This window comes from Oncorhynchus clarkii, chromosome 7 (genome assembly GCF_045791955.1).
Source record: "Oncorhynchus clarkii lewisi isolate Uvic-CL-2024 chromosome 7, UVic_Ocla_1.0, whole genome shotgun sequence".
NCBI classification, from domain to species: Eukaryota; Metazoa; Chordata; class Actinopteri; order Salmoniformes; family Salmonidae; genus Oncorhynchus; species Oncorhynchus clarkii.
The window spans coordinates 20,309,659-20,327,246 of NC_092153.1; the positions used below are offsets into that span (position 1 = coordinate 20,309,659).

Consider the following 17,588-nt stretch of genomic DNA (forward strand, 5'->3'; position numbering starts at 1 on the left):
ACCACCAACTTCCTTTCCAAGCATCTCAGCCTACAGGCCACTTAAGACAGGGCATCTTTCTACAGGAAGTCCATATGAAGGAGAAGTACTGAGTGCATATTACGTCTCTATATATATGTATGTCAAACAACTTATTACTTATTACCCTTATAAACACGGGGGAGGGGGGGGGGGAAATCACTACGCAGGGCTTCAGCATTCTACCCAATAACGGACAGTTTTAACGCTGCAAGTCTTTCTGATCATCGGTGGTTTATCAGCAGGTTCAGACCCTGACCCAACATGCTGATCTCCTCTGGTTCCTATCTCCTCTGTTCAAGCCTCACTTCTATTGATGTTATATTGACGAAAACACACACGTGCACTGGCAAACGTAGCCATCCATGTTGGTTTTAGGCACTGTAAACACCTACCACTTCTACAGATCACTTCTTCACAGGTAGATGATTACAGTTTTCAGAATAAGAAGTGTTTGCGTGAAGAGTAGTGAATAAACAGAATATGTGAAGGCTAAACATGGCACGGTGTGTTTGATTTCAAGCCATTTTACATTTGAACCCATGTGGACAGGTGGAACATCCCACCTGTTTGACAGCGTAGAGCAGCCTCCCGTAGCAGTAGACCATGACCAGCACAGGCAGCCCCAGACAGAAGATGAACAGGCAGATGATGTAGGAGTGAGACTGGGGCGTCTGGGATGTCCAGGTGACTGAGCAGCTGGTACCGGCCCCCTCTAGGCCGTAACTACTCCAGCCCAGCAGGGGGGGCACTGTCCAGAACAGGGAGTAGAGCCAGGAGCCCGCCACGGCCAGCAGAGGCTTTCGGTAGTCGGGGGCTTGCTTGTTGTACACGGTTAAGGTGCTGTAGCGGTCATAGGAGAGGAAGGCCAGCGAGATTAGCGACACAATTCCTGAGAGATGGATAGAGAAAGAGAGGGAGGTAGGGAGAGGAGGGAGGGGGAGAAAGAGAGACAGACCGAGAGAGAGAGAGAGAGAGAGAGAGAGAGAGAGAGACAGACCGAGAGAGAGAACAAGAGGGATGGTGGTAGACCGTGATTAGACAGATTATGGTGCACTGGCAGGCTACCCTTAAAACAGACCAACTGCATGCGTTCCGTTTGGCTTTTCTAAACTGAGCCTTAATACCCAAGTAAATTATCACTTTTGAAGGGCGAACATATGAAATTCCTTATTTTATACGGCTATTTTAAGCAGCCCCATGAACACATCACTGTGTGCATTACAGCATTGAAGAGGAATATTGCAGCCACTGCAAATATGAAAACAGTACTGTAGGTTTCAGTTACATTTTGAAAGCAAACTGCCTTCAGTAGTCTAAGTCCAGTGGGATCTGTGAGAAGTTGTGTACTGTAGTATGTTATCAGCTAGGAGTGACAAGTCCAGTAATCATATGCATATGGTCCTCTATACCGGATTTCTACACTCTTAGATAAAAGGTTTCCAAACGGGTTCTTTGGCTGTCCCCATAGGATAACCCTTTTTGGTTCCAGGTAGAACGCTTTTTGGTTCCAGGTAGAACTCTTTTGGGTTCCGTGTAGAACTCTCTTTGGAAAGGGTTTTTACACGGAACCCAAAAGGGTTCTACCTGGAATCAAAAAGGGTTATCCTATGGGGACAGCAGAAGAACCGTTTTAGGTTCTAGATAGCAAGATTTTCCGGATAATACTTTAATTTAGCCACTTAAAAACCCCAAACATATTTTATCACTTCAAGGGGAATATCATATGATGCTTGTACTGTATGTATTTGTATTTATTATGGATCCCCATTAGCTGCTGCTACTCTTCCTGGGTTCCAGCTAAATTAAGGCAGTTTATACAATTTTAAAACATTACAATACGTTCACAGATTTCACAACACACCCTGTGCCCTCAGGCCCCTACTCTACCACTACCACAAATCTACAGTACTAAATCCATGTGTATGTATAGTGCGTGTGTGTGTGTGTGTGTGTGTGTGTGTGTGTGTGTGTGTGTGTGTGTGTGTGTGTGTGTGTGTGTGTGTGTGTGTGTGTGTGTGTGTGTGTGTGTGTCTGTCTGTGCCAATGTTTGTGTTGCTTCACAGTCCCCGCTGTTCCATAAGGTGTTTTTTTTATCTGTTTTTTAAATATAATTTTACTGCTTGTGTCAGAAACCTGATGTGGAATAGAGTTCCATGTCGTCATGGCTCTATGCAGTAGTGTGTGCCTCCCATAGTTTGTTCTGGGGACTGTGAAGAGACCTCTTGTGGCATGTCTTGTGGGGTATGCATGGGTGTCCGAGCTGCGTGCCAGTAGTTTAGACAGACAGCTCGGTGCTTTCAACATGTCAATACCTCTCATAAATAACAGTTGTGATGAAGTCAATCTCTCCTCCACTTTCAGCCAGGAGAGATTGACACGCATATTATTAATATTAATATGTGCAAACCACGTTACATATCTCAAGCCTGCAAAGTCTTCTACAATTATAAATACTTGTAAACAGTAAATAAATACTAATATAAATACTTATTAAACACTTACATGATTATAACTTCCTTTGTAATTATAATATCCTTGGGTGAGTTTAAACCTACAGTGCATTTGGAAAAGTATTCAGACACCTTCTCCTTCCCACATTTTGTTATGTTACAGCCTTATTCTAAAATGGATGAAATTGTGTTTTTCCCTCAATCTACACACAATATCACATAATGACAAAGCAAAAACAGGTTTTTAGACAATTTGGCAAATGTCTTACCTTATTTACATAAGTATTCAGACCCTTTGCTATGAGACTCGAAATTGAGCTCAGGTGCATCCTGTTTCCATTGATCATTGTTGAGATGATTCTACAACTTGAATGGAGTCCACCTGTGGTAAATTCAATTAATTGGGCATGATTTGGAAAGGCACATACCTGTCTATATAAGGTCCTACAGTTGACAGTGCATGTCAGAGCAAAAACCAAGCCATGAGGTCGAAGGAATTGTCTGCTGAGCTCCGAGATAGGATTGTGTCAAGGCACAGATCTGGAGAAGAGAACCAAAACATTTCTGCAGCCTGGAAGGTCCCCAAGAACACAGCGGCCTCCATCATTGTTAAATGGAAACGGTTTGCAACCACCAAGACTCTTCCTAGAGCTGGCCACCCGGCCAAACTGAGCAATCTGGGAAATAAGGGCCATGGTCAGGGAGTAGACCAAACACCCAATGGTCACTCTGACAGAGTTCCTCTGTCGAGATGGGAGAACCTTCCAGAAGGGCAACCATCTCTGCAGCACTCTACCAATCAGGACTTTATGGTAGAGTGGCCAGACGGAAGCCACTCCTCAGTAAAAGGCACATGACAGTCCTGACAGACTCTCAGACCACAAGAAACAAGATTCTCTGGTCTGATGAAACCAAGATTGAACGCTTTGGCCTAAATGGCAAGCGTCACGTCTGGAGGAAACCTGGCACCATCCCTACGTTGAAGCATGGTGGTGGCAGCATCATGCTGTGCGGATGTTTTTCAGCGGCAGGGACTGGGAACTAGTCAGGGTTGAGGAAAAGATTCACGGAGAAAAGTACAGAGAGATCCTTGATGAAAACCTGCTCCAGAGCGCTCAGGACCTCAGACTGAGCGCCAAGACAACGTAGGAGTGGCTTCGGGACAAGTCTTTGAATGTCCTTGAGTGGCCCATCCAATTTTAAAATAAGGTTGTAACATAACAGAATGTGCAATGTGGAAAAAGTCAAGAGGTCTGAATAATTTCGGAATGCACTGTATGTAGCCTATCTGCACTGTAGTTTGGGAATCCCTCTTCACTGACAGAATTAGACCACAGAAACAAGCTAGGCCACCCAGGGTGTTTTTGATTTGTGTGTGTGTGTGTGTGTGTGTGTGTGTGTGTGTGTGTGTGTGTGTGTGTGTGTGTGTGTGTGTGTGTGTGTGTGTGTGTGTGTGTGTGAGTAAGTGAGTGAGTGAGACAAGATGTTATCATCAGGGCTTTTGTAGTATCCCAGCTCAGTGAGCGTGTTCCTGCTGAAAGACCTTCTCTTCCTGTCTAGCCCAGGGGCAGGTTCCTGGCATAACCCAGGACAGACAGGGACATCTCAATCTTGGAAACAAATAGATAGGGGGAGTAATACAAGGAGCCATTCCAGACACCATATAGCATCAAAGTTGTTAGAGTCAAGGTGATCGTTCCCACAAAGAAAGCCGGTCTCCAGCCACCGCTCTTCCTTGACAAGTCTATTATGGGAAGTGAAGACACGCATGCAGGTCCATGCACACACCCACAGACAAAAACGTGCACGTGCGCATGCACGTGGACACACACACAAGTGAGAGAGAGAGAGACTCTCAGGGCGTCTACAGTAAAGGCCCCTGACAGGGCTTGTTTTCACATCACATATCAACGAAATGAGAAAATAGATGAGAAAATACATTTTCCTTTCATATAATATTTCTCACCATCATGGCAAGTTAAGTGCGTGTGTGTGTGTGAGTGTGACTGCGGTATGTGTGTATAGGGGTATGAGGTGCTGTGTTGAAATGATGCATTTTCTGTAAATGAGTCACTGCATCACACCATATGTTCCACTGTAATTACTGCGTTATCAGATATGATTTAATTGACAGCTGATCAAGTGGTTCATATTATGCATTTGGAATAAGACATTATGGGAAATGCCTGCAGGGTATTAGCAACATGTACAGATGGCTTAATCAAATCCCAAAGTTGAACAACTAAAGTGTCAAAATCCCTCTTATTCCCTACTGATACTCCTATCACTGCCTATCAATTACATCGGTCCATTATCTGTCACAGCAGCTAGTGGTATACTGTGTTCTGTATTCCATCCTACCCAGAACCGATTCCAGCGAATCACACAATGAATCAACTGAAGTGATACTGGTTATAGCAGTGTGTGGATCTTTCTTTTCTTCTATGATATAATCAAATTATTTCCACGCACCTGTAAAAAGGCAACTCAGATGCTGCAGTGCTTTTTCTACAGTGAATCACACAATGGAAAATGTCACAGATGCTCTGCCCGCTGTGAACGTTTGCTTTCTCCATCAGTTACCTAACCTGTCTATGCTAATGACAACTATTTACAGAGCCCAAACAGGAACCCCCTATGATCCTCCAGCCCCCTGTATAATGAAGACACACAGATGATTAACAAAACCCCCTGTCACGGTTACCCTGTCCAGCCAAGAGGAGAGTATTCAGCCCAAACTGACTAATCTCTACAAGCAGTAGCATGCCCACCCATCTTAATTAACTCTCTCTGTCTTCAGGCTCTTCACACACAACCCCCAGGCCCAACAATTAAAATTAATGTAATTTATTGTATGTTAATAGAAAAAAATAGCCAATCATAATTCTAGGTAACAGAAAAAAAATATTTAATTATAATTCTAGGTAATAGAAAAAAATATTTAATTATAATTCTAGGTAATAGAAAAAAATAGTTAATTATAATTCTAGGTAACAGAAAAAAATATTTAAATATAATTCTAGGCGATAGAAAAAATATTTAAATATGATTCTATGGTGTGGATTATGGTCATATATTTTGAGAAATTGCTAATTGTTTTGGACAATTGGACATTATAATGGTAATGTTATGTCAATGTATAGGTCCTAAAGTTGAAATCATTGAATAGAAATATACGTTTTGCTTGTATATTGTGGAAGATTTAACCACACAGTTAATCTAGGATCTATCAGTTGATTTTGGAGAGGTAACTGGGAAGCCAGTATTCATTAACTACAGTTGAAGTCGGAAGTTTACATACACTTATGTTGGAGTCATTAAAACTTGTTTTTCAACCACTCCACAAATTTCTTGTTAACAAACTATAGTTTTGGCAAGTTGGTTAGGACATCTACTTTGTGCATGATGCAAGTCATTTTTCCAACAATTGTTTACAGACCGATTATTTCACTTATATTCACTGATCACAATTCCAGTGGGTTAGAAATGTACATACACTAAGTTGACTGTGCCTTTAAACAACTTGGAATATTCCAGAAAATGATGTCATGGCTTTAGAAGCTTCTGATAGGCTAATTGACATAATTTGAGTTAATTGGATGTGTACCTGTGTATGTATTTCAAGGCCTACCTTCAAACTCAGTGCCTCTTTGCTTGTCATCATGGGAAAATCAAAAGAAATCAGCCAAGACCTCAGAAAACAATTGTAGACCTCCAAGAGTCTGGTTCATCCTTGGGAGCAATTTCCAAACGCCTGAAGGTACCACGTTCATCTGTACAAACAATAGTATGCAAGTATAAACAACATGGTACCACGAAGTCGTCATACCGCTCAGGAAGGAGACGCGTTCTGTCTCCTAGAGATTAATGTACTTTGGTGCGAAAAGTTCAAATCAATCCCAGAACAACAGCAAAGGACCTTGTGAAGATGCTGGAGGAAAAGGGCACAAAGATATCTATATCCACAGTAAAACAAGTCCTATATCGACATAACCTGAAAGGCCGCTGAGCAAGGAACTGCTCCAAAACCGCCATAAAAAAGCCAGACTACGGTTTTCAAATGCACAGGGGACAAAGATTGTACTTTTTGGAGAAATGTCCTCTGGTCTGATGAAACATAAATAGAACTGGTAGGCCATAATGACCATCGTTATGTTTGGAGGAAAAAGGGGGAGGCTTGCAAGCCGAAGAACACCATCCCAACTGTGAAGCACGGAGGTGGCAGCATTGTGGGGGTGCTTTGCTGCAGGAGGGTCTGGTGCACTTCACAAAATAGATGGCATGATGAGGAAGGAACATTATGTGGATGTTTTGAAGCAACATCTCAAGACATCAGTCAGGAAGTGAAAGCTTGGTCGCAAATGGGTCTTCCAAATGGACAATGTGTCACATGGAATGACGCTAGAGAGGCGAAGCAGGTACGGGGAGTCAAAAATGTAATGTAGAATGGACATGGAATGAGACAGGAACAGCGTCAGCAAACGAGTAACACAGACAGAAACACTCAACGCAGCAGCGGGAACAGAGCTGGGGAACTGACAAATACAGGGGAGGTAATAACAGGTGATGAGTGAGTCCAGGTGAGTCCAGGTGAGTCCAATATGCACGTGACGAGGGAAGGCAGGTGTGCGTAATGGATGATAGGAGTACGCGATGCAGGGCAGCGAGACAGGAACAGCATCAACTAACGACTAACGAGTAACACAGACAAAAACACTCAACGCAGAAGTGGGGAACAGAGCTGGGGAACTGACAAATATATTGTGGCGGTAATAACAGGTGATGAGTGAGTTCAGGTGAGTCCAATATCGCTGATGCGCGTGACGAGGGAAGGCAGGTGTGCGTAATGGATGATAGGAGTGCGTGATGCAGGGCAGCCTGGCGCCCTCAAGCACCGGGGGGCAGACATGACACAATGACCCCAAGCACACTTCCAAATGGCAAAATGGCTTAAGGACAACAAAGTCAAGGTATTGGAGTGGCCATCACAAAGCCCTGACCTCAATCGAATATAAAATTTGTGGGCAGAACTGAAAAAGTGTGTGCGAGCAAGGAGGCCTATTAACCTGACTCAGTTACACCAGCTCTGTCAGGAGGAATGGGCCAAAATTCACCCAACTTATTGTGGGAAGCTTGTGGAAGGCTACTCAAAATGTTTGACCCAAGTTTAACAATTTAAAGGCAATGCTACCAAATACTAATTGAGTATATGTAAACTTCTGACCCACTTGGAATGTGATGAAAGAAATAAAAGCTGAAATAAATCCTTCTCTCTACTATTATTCTGACATTTCACATTCTTAAAATAAAGTGGTGATCCTAACTGACCTAAGACAGGGAATTTTTACTAGGATTAAGGAATCAGGAATTGTGAAAACTGAGTTTAACTGTATTAAGCCAAACTGTACATATACCCCTTGGCCATATCATCCCCCAACATGGTCTCCAATTCCACTGATGACACACAAATCTATGTTCAATCCAAACCTACCTCTGACCCTCCGACCATCACGCATCAGCTGTTTAAAATACATAAAATCGTGGATAAGCTCAAACTTTCTGAAGCTCAAAATGTGCACCTTACAAATCCTTGCTTGGCTTGGCTCCCTCCTGTCTCTCTGACATGCTACACATCTACACCCCCACCCGCAGCCTTCCATCCTCTGACTCAGGCTTACTGGTCGCTCCCCTCACCAGACTACACTCTGTGGGGGATCGTGCCTTCACTCTCTAGAACTCTCTCACCTCTGAACTCCCCGATTCCGACTCCATCCAAATCTTCAAAAACAACCATTTCAGACTAGCATTCAGCCTATAGCGTTTTAAACCGTCTAGCTCTTTTGATTTTTTTTCTCTACCTATCGTATTACAGAGGTCATTCAAGTAGCCTCTCGATTTCAACTGCCTTCATGAGCTTGACTTTGTTATTGCTGTTGTTGCTGTTTTCCCCCATGTATTAATTATCTTGCTATTTTTGGAGTACCATGCGCCTGTGTTGTAATGCATTTGGCTCTAAGTCTTGTCATGTTTATTTTGGTTATTTTATGTTTTACTCTGTAAGTGTCCCTAGGTATCTTGAAAGGCACAAATACAATATATTATTATTATTATATAAATGCTGCTGCAAATGAAAATGTTGCTGTAGGAAGATGCTGGGGCTGATGCTTTAATAAGGACCTCTGAGCCCCGACGGGTCATCTTTCAACATACGTTCACTAATTTATCGAGCGGTGAGAAAGCGGTGTGAAATTCAGAAACAGCCTGGCTAAGCTCTGTAGCTCGCAACAGTGTGCACATGCTGCATGCCTGTCATTACAGATTGGATATTCAATCTACTCCGCTCCGCTCCCCAGTTACATTTCTTTGACTCAATCAGTGCAAGGCACACAATCACACTCCCTCCTTCGAGGACCAGAGGGCGGAAAAGACGCTACAGCAGCAAGGCCAGTGATTGGCTCTTCCCTCTGGTTGACCCCTAGGGGAGCCGACCTGTCAGTGCAGATGAGGAAGCGGCCGAGTTCATCCATGTCATTTAACCCTCTTCCCTCCACCAAGAGACTAGAGAGACAGTCAGACTCAGACCATGGTCCGTTTATCATGCCCAGGTTTCTCATATGCCAATATTCAATATTCAATTCCATCTGGAAATCTCATAGGAGTCCATGATTGTATATAAAGCAACATTTCCCCTCTTGAGAAACCTCCGTGCCAAATGATACATGATGAATTTCCCAAGGTTTTCATCGATTAATTTGCCCTTTCATTTTTGTATTTGGTATCTCATCAACCTATGGGTCGCCCTTACAGAGTAATTATATTTTCTCACGTGTATCAGAATGTAACTATCTCAATATGACTATTTTCTATAAATAGATCCACAATAAACAGTGAACCAATACCGATAACTTACCAAGCTATAGTATGCATCCAGTAATTTACACAGAATGTATGTGATACATATATCAGTGGGCATTACATACATTCTTAATATATAATTCAATTAGATGTATGGAGTCACAAAGTGCCTTCGGAAAGTATTCAGACCCCTTGACTTTTTCCACATTTTGTTACGTCTTCTTCTAAAATGTATTAAATAGTTGTTTTCCCCTCATCAATCTACACACAATACCCCATAATGGCAAATTTATTCTAAAAACTGAAATTTTTTTTACATTTTATTTATTTAACTAGGCAAGTCAGTTAAGAACAAAATCTTATTTACAATGACACCCTTGGAACAGTGGGTTAACTGCCTTGTTCAGGGGCAGAATGACAGATTTTTACCATTGTCAGCTCGGGATTCGACCTAGCAACCTTTCGGTTACTAGCCCAACCTTTGGCAGTGATTACAGCCTCAAGTCTTATTGGGTATGATGCTACAAGCTTGGCACACCTGTATTTGGGGAGTTTCTCCCATTCCTCTCTGCAGAGCCTCTCAAGCTCTGTCAGGTTGGATGGGGAGCGTTGCTGCACAGCTATTTTCAGGTCTCTCCAAAGATGTTTGATCGGGTTCAAGTCCGGGCCACTCAAGGACATTCAGAGTTGTGTGCTTAGGGTCGTTGTCCTGTTGGAAGGTGAACCTTCGCCCCAGTCTGAGGTCATGAGTGCTCTGGAGCAGGTTTTCATCAAGGATCTCTCTGTACTTTGCTCCATTTATCTTTGCCTCGATCCTGACTCGTCTCCCAGTCCCTGCACTGAAAATCATCCCCACAGCATGATGCTGCCACCAACATGCTTCACCGTAGGGATGGTGCCAGGTTTCTTCCAGACGTGACGCTCAGAAATCAGGCCAAAGAGTTCAATCTTGGTTTCATCAGCTCAGAGAATCTTGTTTCTCATGGTCTGAGAGTCTTTAGGTGCCTTTTGTAAAAAGTCTGGTCACTCAACCATAAAGGCCTGATTGGTGGAGTGCTGCAGAGATGGTTGTCCTTCAGGTTCTCCCATCTCCACAGAGGAACTCTAGAGCTCTGTTAGAGTGACCATCTGGTTCTTGGTCACCTACCTGACCAAGGCCCTTCTTCCCCGATTGCTCAGTTTGGCCGGGCGGCCAGCTCTAGCCACATTTGACAGATGTATGTTATTTTTTTTTATTGAAGGAAAGCTTCTAAATTGCTTTCAACACTTCATGCACATTTGCATTGCATAGCGGTGGGTGCAATGTAGAGGCGGTTAGCCTAACATAATAATTGGGGGTGTGGCCTATTGTGGGGTGTGTCTTTCATTTGGTTATTTTTGGCCACCCGTGCGAGTGAATTACATTCCAGGTAATGTGTTCTGTATTTTGTTTTTCATGATTATATGTTTACTGCCAGCACTAAACCTTAACTGATATCTGTGTATGTACTGTGATACTAAAGAAATGGTCACAATTTGCTTAAAATAAGTCTTATTTAAAGAAAGTGTTTTGAGTTATGGAACCAACTTAATACAGTATCTTGACTACCGGGAAATAGATTTAATTGTTTGGAACCCAATTGAAGTCAATCCGATAGTTGATTCCAAAGTGAAAAATCGACTTGGTAAAATTGTGTTGTATATTATTTAGTATTTATGTTATTTATTAGGTTTAACCAAGGTGAGTTTTGAAAGAAATAGGTTGCAACTTGAAATCTAGGTTTTTTTAATAATCAAATATAACAGTTGGCATTGAATCATATATTTGGTTTCAACAAATATACTTTTTTTCAATTGAGGAAACCTAACTAATTTACTTGTAACATTTTTGGGGGTTGATCTAAATAGTTATTTTTCACAGAGTACATACTGCCTTCTACATTTGTATGTCATTCTATGTACATACAGTCACTTTGGGTTTAAATCTAAAGCAGCCATTACACCATGCTTTGAACCATGACTACTTGTGTAATCTCATCTTCCAATCTCCCACCATCTCCATCCCATGTTAGTTCATTTCTGTGAGTGTTCTTCCTACACTCCAGAAAGTCCTCCTCACAGCACAGGACAGCATGTTCTAACCTAAAAGCTCTTTTTAATCATGTCTATCAGCGCCCCTCCAGATTACAGTCGAAAACAGAGATTTGGGCTCTGCCACGCTTGAACACAGGACAAAAGATCCATTCCAGATAAAGATAAATGTTTATGGTTGTGCAGAGGTGTGTGGATCCCTTCTGTTTGGAGGCTGTCTTTTGGAGAGTAGACCTAAAAGTTTGTGGTTGTAGTCTATTTTTTGGAGAAGAGTAGACGTTCGGGAGCTGTTTTTGCTTCAGACCTCCACTTTCGGGACTGATTGGTTAGCGGATGGCCGGGAGGCTAGGTTCGGGAATGAGGACCCCACTCAACAGCTGTAGCCTATTACGTTGCCATCTGCCAAGTGACTTTGCATGGTAACCTCTCTTAATTTAACTACCCAAGATGCTTCAGAGGCCCAGGTCATCTGTTAATTATTCAACAGTAGTAGGGGCATAAAGTCTAAATGATTGAACATTATATTATATGATTATGCAAGGTGCGTCCACTTTGCTCAGAGTGAATTTCCTACATCTATATTGATCTCATAACTAACAGCATATTACTGACCACTGCAGTGCAATTTGTGTACACGTCTTCTGCAGAGGGTTTCCACTGCGCACAGTATGGCACATAGAAATATAGTTACTCTTCCTGCTTTACTTTGTGGTCGCTGGTCCACCCATCATGGCACACACATTGACTTCAATGGGGATGCCGGTTCTAGTAAGTTTATTTCTATGGTATCCCACCACCCACCACCTGCGGTGGAGTTAAGCTAAGACCTGAGCACTACTGAGAAACAGGGAATGGATGGAGAGAGTGGGTGGGGCTGACTTTGTGCTCGGTGCGGTGTGACTCACAGAGGGAGAAATGTCTTGGTATTTCAGTGGCCATTCACAGTTCACACGCCATCCTGCAGATTCCATCTCAAAGGTTGAGGTCACCTTGGTGGACCAATAGTGACAACCAGCGGAGAGGAGGCTGGATGGCAATTTTTAACCAGGGGAGGAGTATAGGGACTTGTAGGTGAGAAAACTGTCTGTCATCTTCACTGTGTCATTGTGGAATGGGCTGCTGTTCTGGAAAACCTACCCACACCTCTATTGGGTACATTTTGTCCACTAAAAGGCCAGGGTGTAAAATGAATGTGGTTTGGAGTTTCTGGATTCTGGAACACCATGTACTGCACCCTAATAAATTAACATAACACTTTGACATCAACACTACTATGCTCCAATAGAAGGAAGCATTGGTATAATCCAAATTGCAGTAGTGTAACCCCTCTCAAATACTCATATTCAAATCAAAATCACATTTGATCTGTCACGTGCAACAGCTGTACACTCTTAGGAAAAAGGTTCTATCTAGAACCTAAACTGGTTCTTTGTGTCCCCATATGAGAGCCCTTTGAAGAACCCTTTTTGGTCCCAGGTAGAACCCTTTTTGTGATCCATGTAGAACCCTTTGTAGAACCCTCTGTGTAAAGGGTTCTACATGAACCCACAAGGGTTCTACCTGGAACCAGAAAGAGTTCTCTTATGGGGACAGCCAATTAACCTTTTTGGAACCCTTTTTTTCTACGTGTAGACTTTACCGTGAAATGCTTACTTATGAGCCCTTTCCTAACAATGCAGGGTTAAAACGTATGACATTTGCACCAAAAAAAATAAGAATTAGTAACACAATAAAATAACAATAACGAGGCTATATACAAGGAGTACTGAGTCAATGTGCAGGGGTACGAGGTAGTTGAGGTGACTGAGGTAATACAGTATGTACATGTAGGTTGGGGTAAAAGGGACTAGGCAATCAGGATAGATAACAAACAGAGTAGCAGCAGCATATGTAAAGAGTGTGAATGTGTGCCTATGTGTGAGTGTGTGTGCAAGGCATCAATATGCATGTGTGTTTTGTGTGTGTGAGCATATGTAGTGTGTGTGTATGTGTATGCGTGTGTTGGAATGTCAGTGTAGTATGTGTGTATAGAGCCAGTGCAAGAAAAAGGGGGTCAATGCAGATAGTCTGGGTAGCCATATGATTAACTATCTTATGGCTTGGGGGTAGAAGCTGTTCAGGAGCCTTTTGAGCATTTTTTCGCTCCAGTACCGCTTGCCTTGCGGTAGCAGAGAAACCAGTCTATGACATGGGTGGCTGGAGTCATTGACACCACCTGGTATAGAGAACCTGGATGGCAGGGAGCTCTGCCCCAATGATGTACCCTCTGTAACGCCTTACGGTCGGATGGCAAGCAGTTGCCATACCAAGCGGTGATTCAGCCAGTCAAGATGCTCTCAATGGTGCAGCTGTAGAACTTTTTGAGGATCTGAAGACCCATGCTAAATCTTTTCAGAGGCATTGTCGTACCGTCTTCACGATTGTGTTGGTGTGTTTGGACCATGATAGGTCCTTTGTAATGTGGACACCCAGGAACTTGAAGCACTCCACTACAGCCCCGTTGATGTGAATGGGGATGTACTCTCCCCTCCGTTTCTGTAGTTCTGTAGTCCACAGTCAGCTCCCTTGTCTTGCTGACGTTGAGGGAGAGGTTGTAGTCTTGGCACCACACTGCCAGGTCTCTGACCTCCTCCCTATAGGCTGGCTCATTGTCGTCAGGGTGATCAGGCCTACCACTATCGTGTTGACTGCAAACGTAATAATGGTGTTGGAGTTGTGCGTGGCCACACAGTCTTGGGTGAACAGAGAACAGGAGGGGACTAAGCATGAACACCCGAGGGGCCCCCATGTTGAGAGTCAGGGTGGCAGATGTGTTGTTGCCTACCCTTCCCACCTGGGGTTATTTATAATGGTTTATAAATATTTTATAAACTGTTCATTTCTAGTTTGTAGTTCTATAATAAACGGTTGTCATAAACAGTTAACCCATTGTTTGAAATTGTGAGCTCGTTAGCTGCTTGTTAAATAATCAGACACAATTACTCCAACAGTTGATATTACTGAAGAAAAAAAACATGACCTGATTGGTAAACACACAAAGGCCCAAAAGACTCTCCTTATCTTTTATTCTACCTAACAACTGCAGAGGGTAGCTAGGAAGCCAACAGCCAGGCAGGGCTATGGCCTAACAGGTTCTGGGCTCAGTGCTCTGCTATCCCATGAACAGACTGACCTTCTTATCAACCATAAACACACCTCAGCCCGTTTTCAAAACACTCGGGTCATGTGATGTCGCAAACACTGAGAATTGCCCTAGTTTTGCCCCTCAAACCAAAGACAAATGGGCTGGGCTGAGAGAAATTCTAGAAGGCAGAGATACTCCGAGTCGATATTGAAGGAATTCACCTTGACCACACCGACAAATTGTGTAAAACAAACATTATTTTCTATTGATCCCCCCCGTTGTAAAAAAGCCAACTTCATAGTTGATTTTATGTTGTACAGAAATAACAAAACATACCGAAAAGTTGCTGTTTGTTCAATGCACAAGTAACCAGGTCAAAAATACAGACCTACACTTCGCAATGCTCCGACATAAGGATATACAGCCTGCAAGAAGAGCCGCTGATTTTGGGATTGTATATCGAGTAACTCTCCTTAAATGGTGATTTATTCGTTTTAGTCTCTGAATCGTTTAATCAAACTTTTCGCCACCAGTTCCTGATATCAAGGCACAAAAGCTACAATCTGTCTCCGGAAATAGCCTAGTGTGCATGGGCACACATGTCGTCTCAGTGCCGTACTCTTGACTCCAGCTGCAAAGAGGCTTTGGCAGACTTATTGCTGAGACAATTTGTTCTACATTTTTTTGTGGTAAAGAGCAACATAGCAGGCTGTAGAACACTGGTGGAATAATATAATCTCAGGGTAGCTAGAAGACGTAACAAATTGGCATTTTAAGAAACAGGACATGGTTATGCATTCTCCTTTTTTAATATTCAATGATAATTAAATGATAATGATATTCAAATCCTGGCATGCACTCACTTCTCAATTCCCCTCACGTGTGCGCCTTTTGAAAGTGTGTTCATCCCCACTCCTCCCGCTGCTCTTTCATCTCCATTTGATTTACAGTGAGTGAGTCCCACATCATATTTATTTATACTGTATTCTAGTCCAGGCTCGTCATATAACTACTGCTGTACACTGCTTTCCTACTCATATTACTGTCCATACACACCATTATATACATATATATTTATGTTCCTGACATGGACATTGCTCGTTAGATTTTTGGGGGATTATGTAGGTATTGTATTGTTAGGTATTACTGCACTGTTAGAGCTAGAAACATACACATTTCGCTAAACCTTAACGTCTGCAAAATATGTGTGCACAACCTATACATTGATTTGATTTGGATTCTAAATAATGGACTTTTTTTTGTAGGGGCAAATCAAGTCTCAATCCCTCTCTTTCTCGGTTTGACAAGGCAGTGAGAGTACAGAAGCAATAACTTCACACGTCAGAGGACTGGAGTCACAATTCAACTGATGTAACTGCTGACAAAACACTATCCATAAGACAATTTTGTTGTATGTGTGACATCAGGAACAATTGTGGGACAACACGGTCTTGTGGCACGCAGGAGATCCGAAAGTGGAAGTCCATCACTTCGCTCCAATAATTTAATCTCTGTACCCCACACTGTACCTTTCATCGGCAACATTATCTGATTCAAATTACCTACAGACAATCCCTAGTTCAGGACTCTCCAACCCTGTTCCTGGAGAGTAAACGTCCTTACGCAGCTGATTCTGATTATTAGCAGGTTGATAAGGTGAATCAACTCTTTGGCACCATGATTTCCTTAAACACATTGATGAGGCATCGAGGCTTTGATTGTGTAATTGTGAAAAACATATAGTTACTTTGGTGACTATTTTGTTACGTAACAGCTTACTTAGCTCACCGAAACAAGAGTTGGCGAAGCCGTACCACATGCACCCGTGCTTCCCGTACAGCCAGCGTGCCTGTAGACTGGATGCAAAGCTGAGCGTGGTGCCACAGAGGCACACCAGCATGTCACTCACGCTGATGTTCAGCAAAAGCATGTTCACAGGAGTCCGCAGAGTTTTGAACTTAATAAACAGGATCAATACCACCAGGTTATTGATGAAACCAAAAACCATAATAGATCCAAGGAAGACGGACATCACATGGTGTCCGGTCCGAGACAGTCTTTTCGCCGGGGGCTCGTTCCATTCTTGATCCAGAGAGCTCAGTGGATCCTCGATGCTTCCATTAGAGCTGAAATTTAAATTAGCCACCTCGGTATACATCGTTTGCAGTGATCCACATTCGAGAATGTTTCACATGGAGATACAAGTACAATACTTCAACCGTCAGTGAACAACAATAGGCAACAGCATCACGTTTTCAATTGGCAATATCAACTGCCGACAGAGTTGTAGGCTAGAGGTGGTAGTATAGCGCCCACGGTAAAAAACTTAAACTTCATTTTCTGAACATGAATCCAGACTCCTTGTATCCTCAAGAGGTGCAAAACAGGCTCATTCCGCTTGGAAACCGTAGTAGACAATTATGGTGTTGCGAATTGGAGTTAAAAATAATGTTTAATGGAAATAGAAATAGTAATGATAAATCAATAATAATGATAAATCAATAATAATAGCCACTAATATCCGATCAATCCAGATGAATCCAAACAGGAATCAGGTCATCACCATATAACACTTGCGTAAAATACACTATACTTGCGTAAAATAAAACTAGTCGAAGCATTATAATAAGATTATTATTATAAGGTTACTTTAGTTGGCTTGTCTCTCTCCAAAAGCTATGGCACAGACGAATACAATCCAATGGCACTTCTCTTCTCATAGCTCCACCACGTTCAGATTAGAACGCATAGACTGAGCGCGCGTATTTTGGTTGGCCTTCCTTTAGTAGTGCCAATGGGTTGCGTTTATCTGTCGCGAAGGCGACTAGAGCGTAACATAATGACGCAATAAAAAATCTACCGCCTACCAAGTAGAGAGAAAAGCATTGTTGACTTCCCCTTGTGTGTTGGTGTAACTCACCCATTCCTTGACAGGTGAGTCATTTCTGAGATCTATCACGCAAACAAGTCCAAAGGGGACAAGCCCCCGGTAGCCTATTTCATGGTGGGTAAGCAGGAACTTCAACTACCAGTGTTCATTATGATTAATAACACTAAACTAATTCCAT

At 42.6% G+C, this 17,588-nt stretch overlaps 1 protein-coding gene across 1 annotated transcript in view; it reads right to left on the minus strand.

Annotated features, from left to right (window-relative positions):
- LOC139413018 (parapinopsin-like) overlaps positions 1 to 17,307 on the minus strand; it is a 22,019-nt gene extending 4,712 nt beyond the window's left edge. Inside the window, exons 1-2 of the mRNA XM_071159989.1 lie at positions 16,309 to 17,307; positions 585 to 910 (exon numbers count right to left, since the gene is read on the minus strand). Coding sequence (XP_071016090.1) covers positions 585 to 910; positions 16,309 to 16,678 — 696 coding nt within the window. The 5' untranslated portion in view covers positions 16,679 to 17,307. The remainder of the gene's footprint in view (positions 1 to 584; positions 911 to 16,308) is intronic.
- Between the last annotated feature and the right edge of the window lie 281 nt (positions 17,308 to 17,588).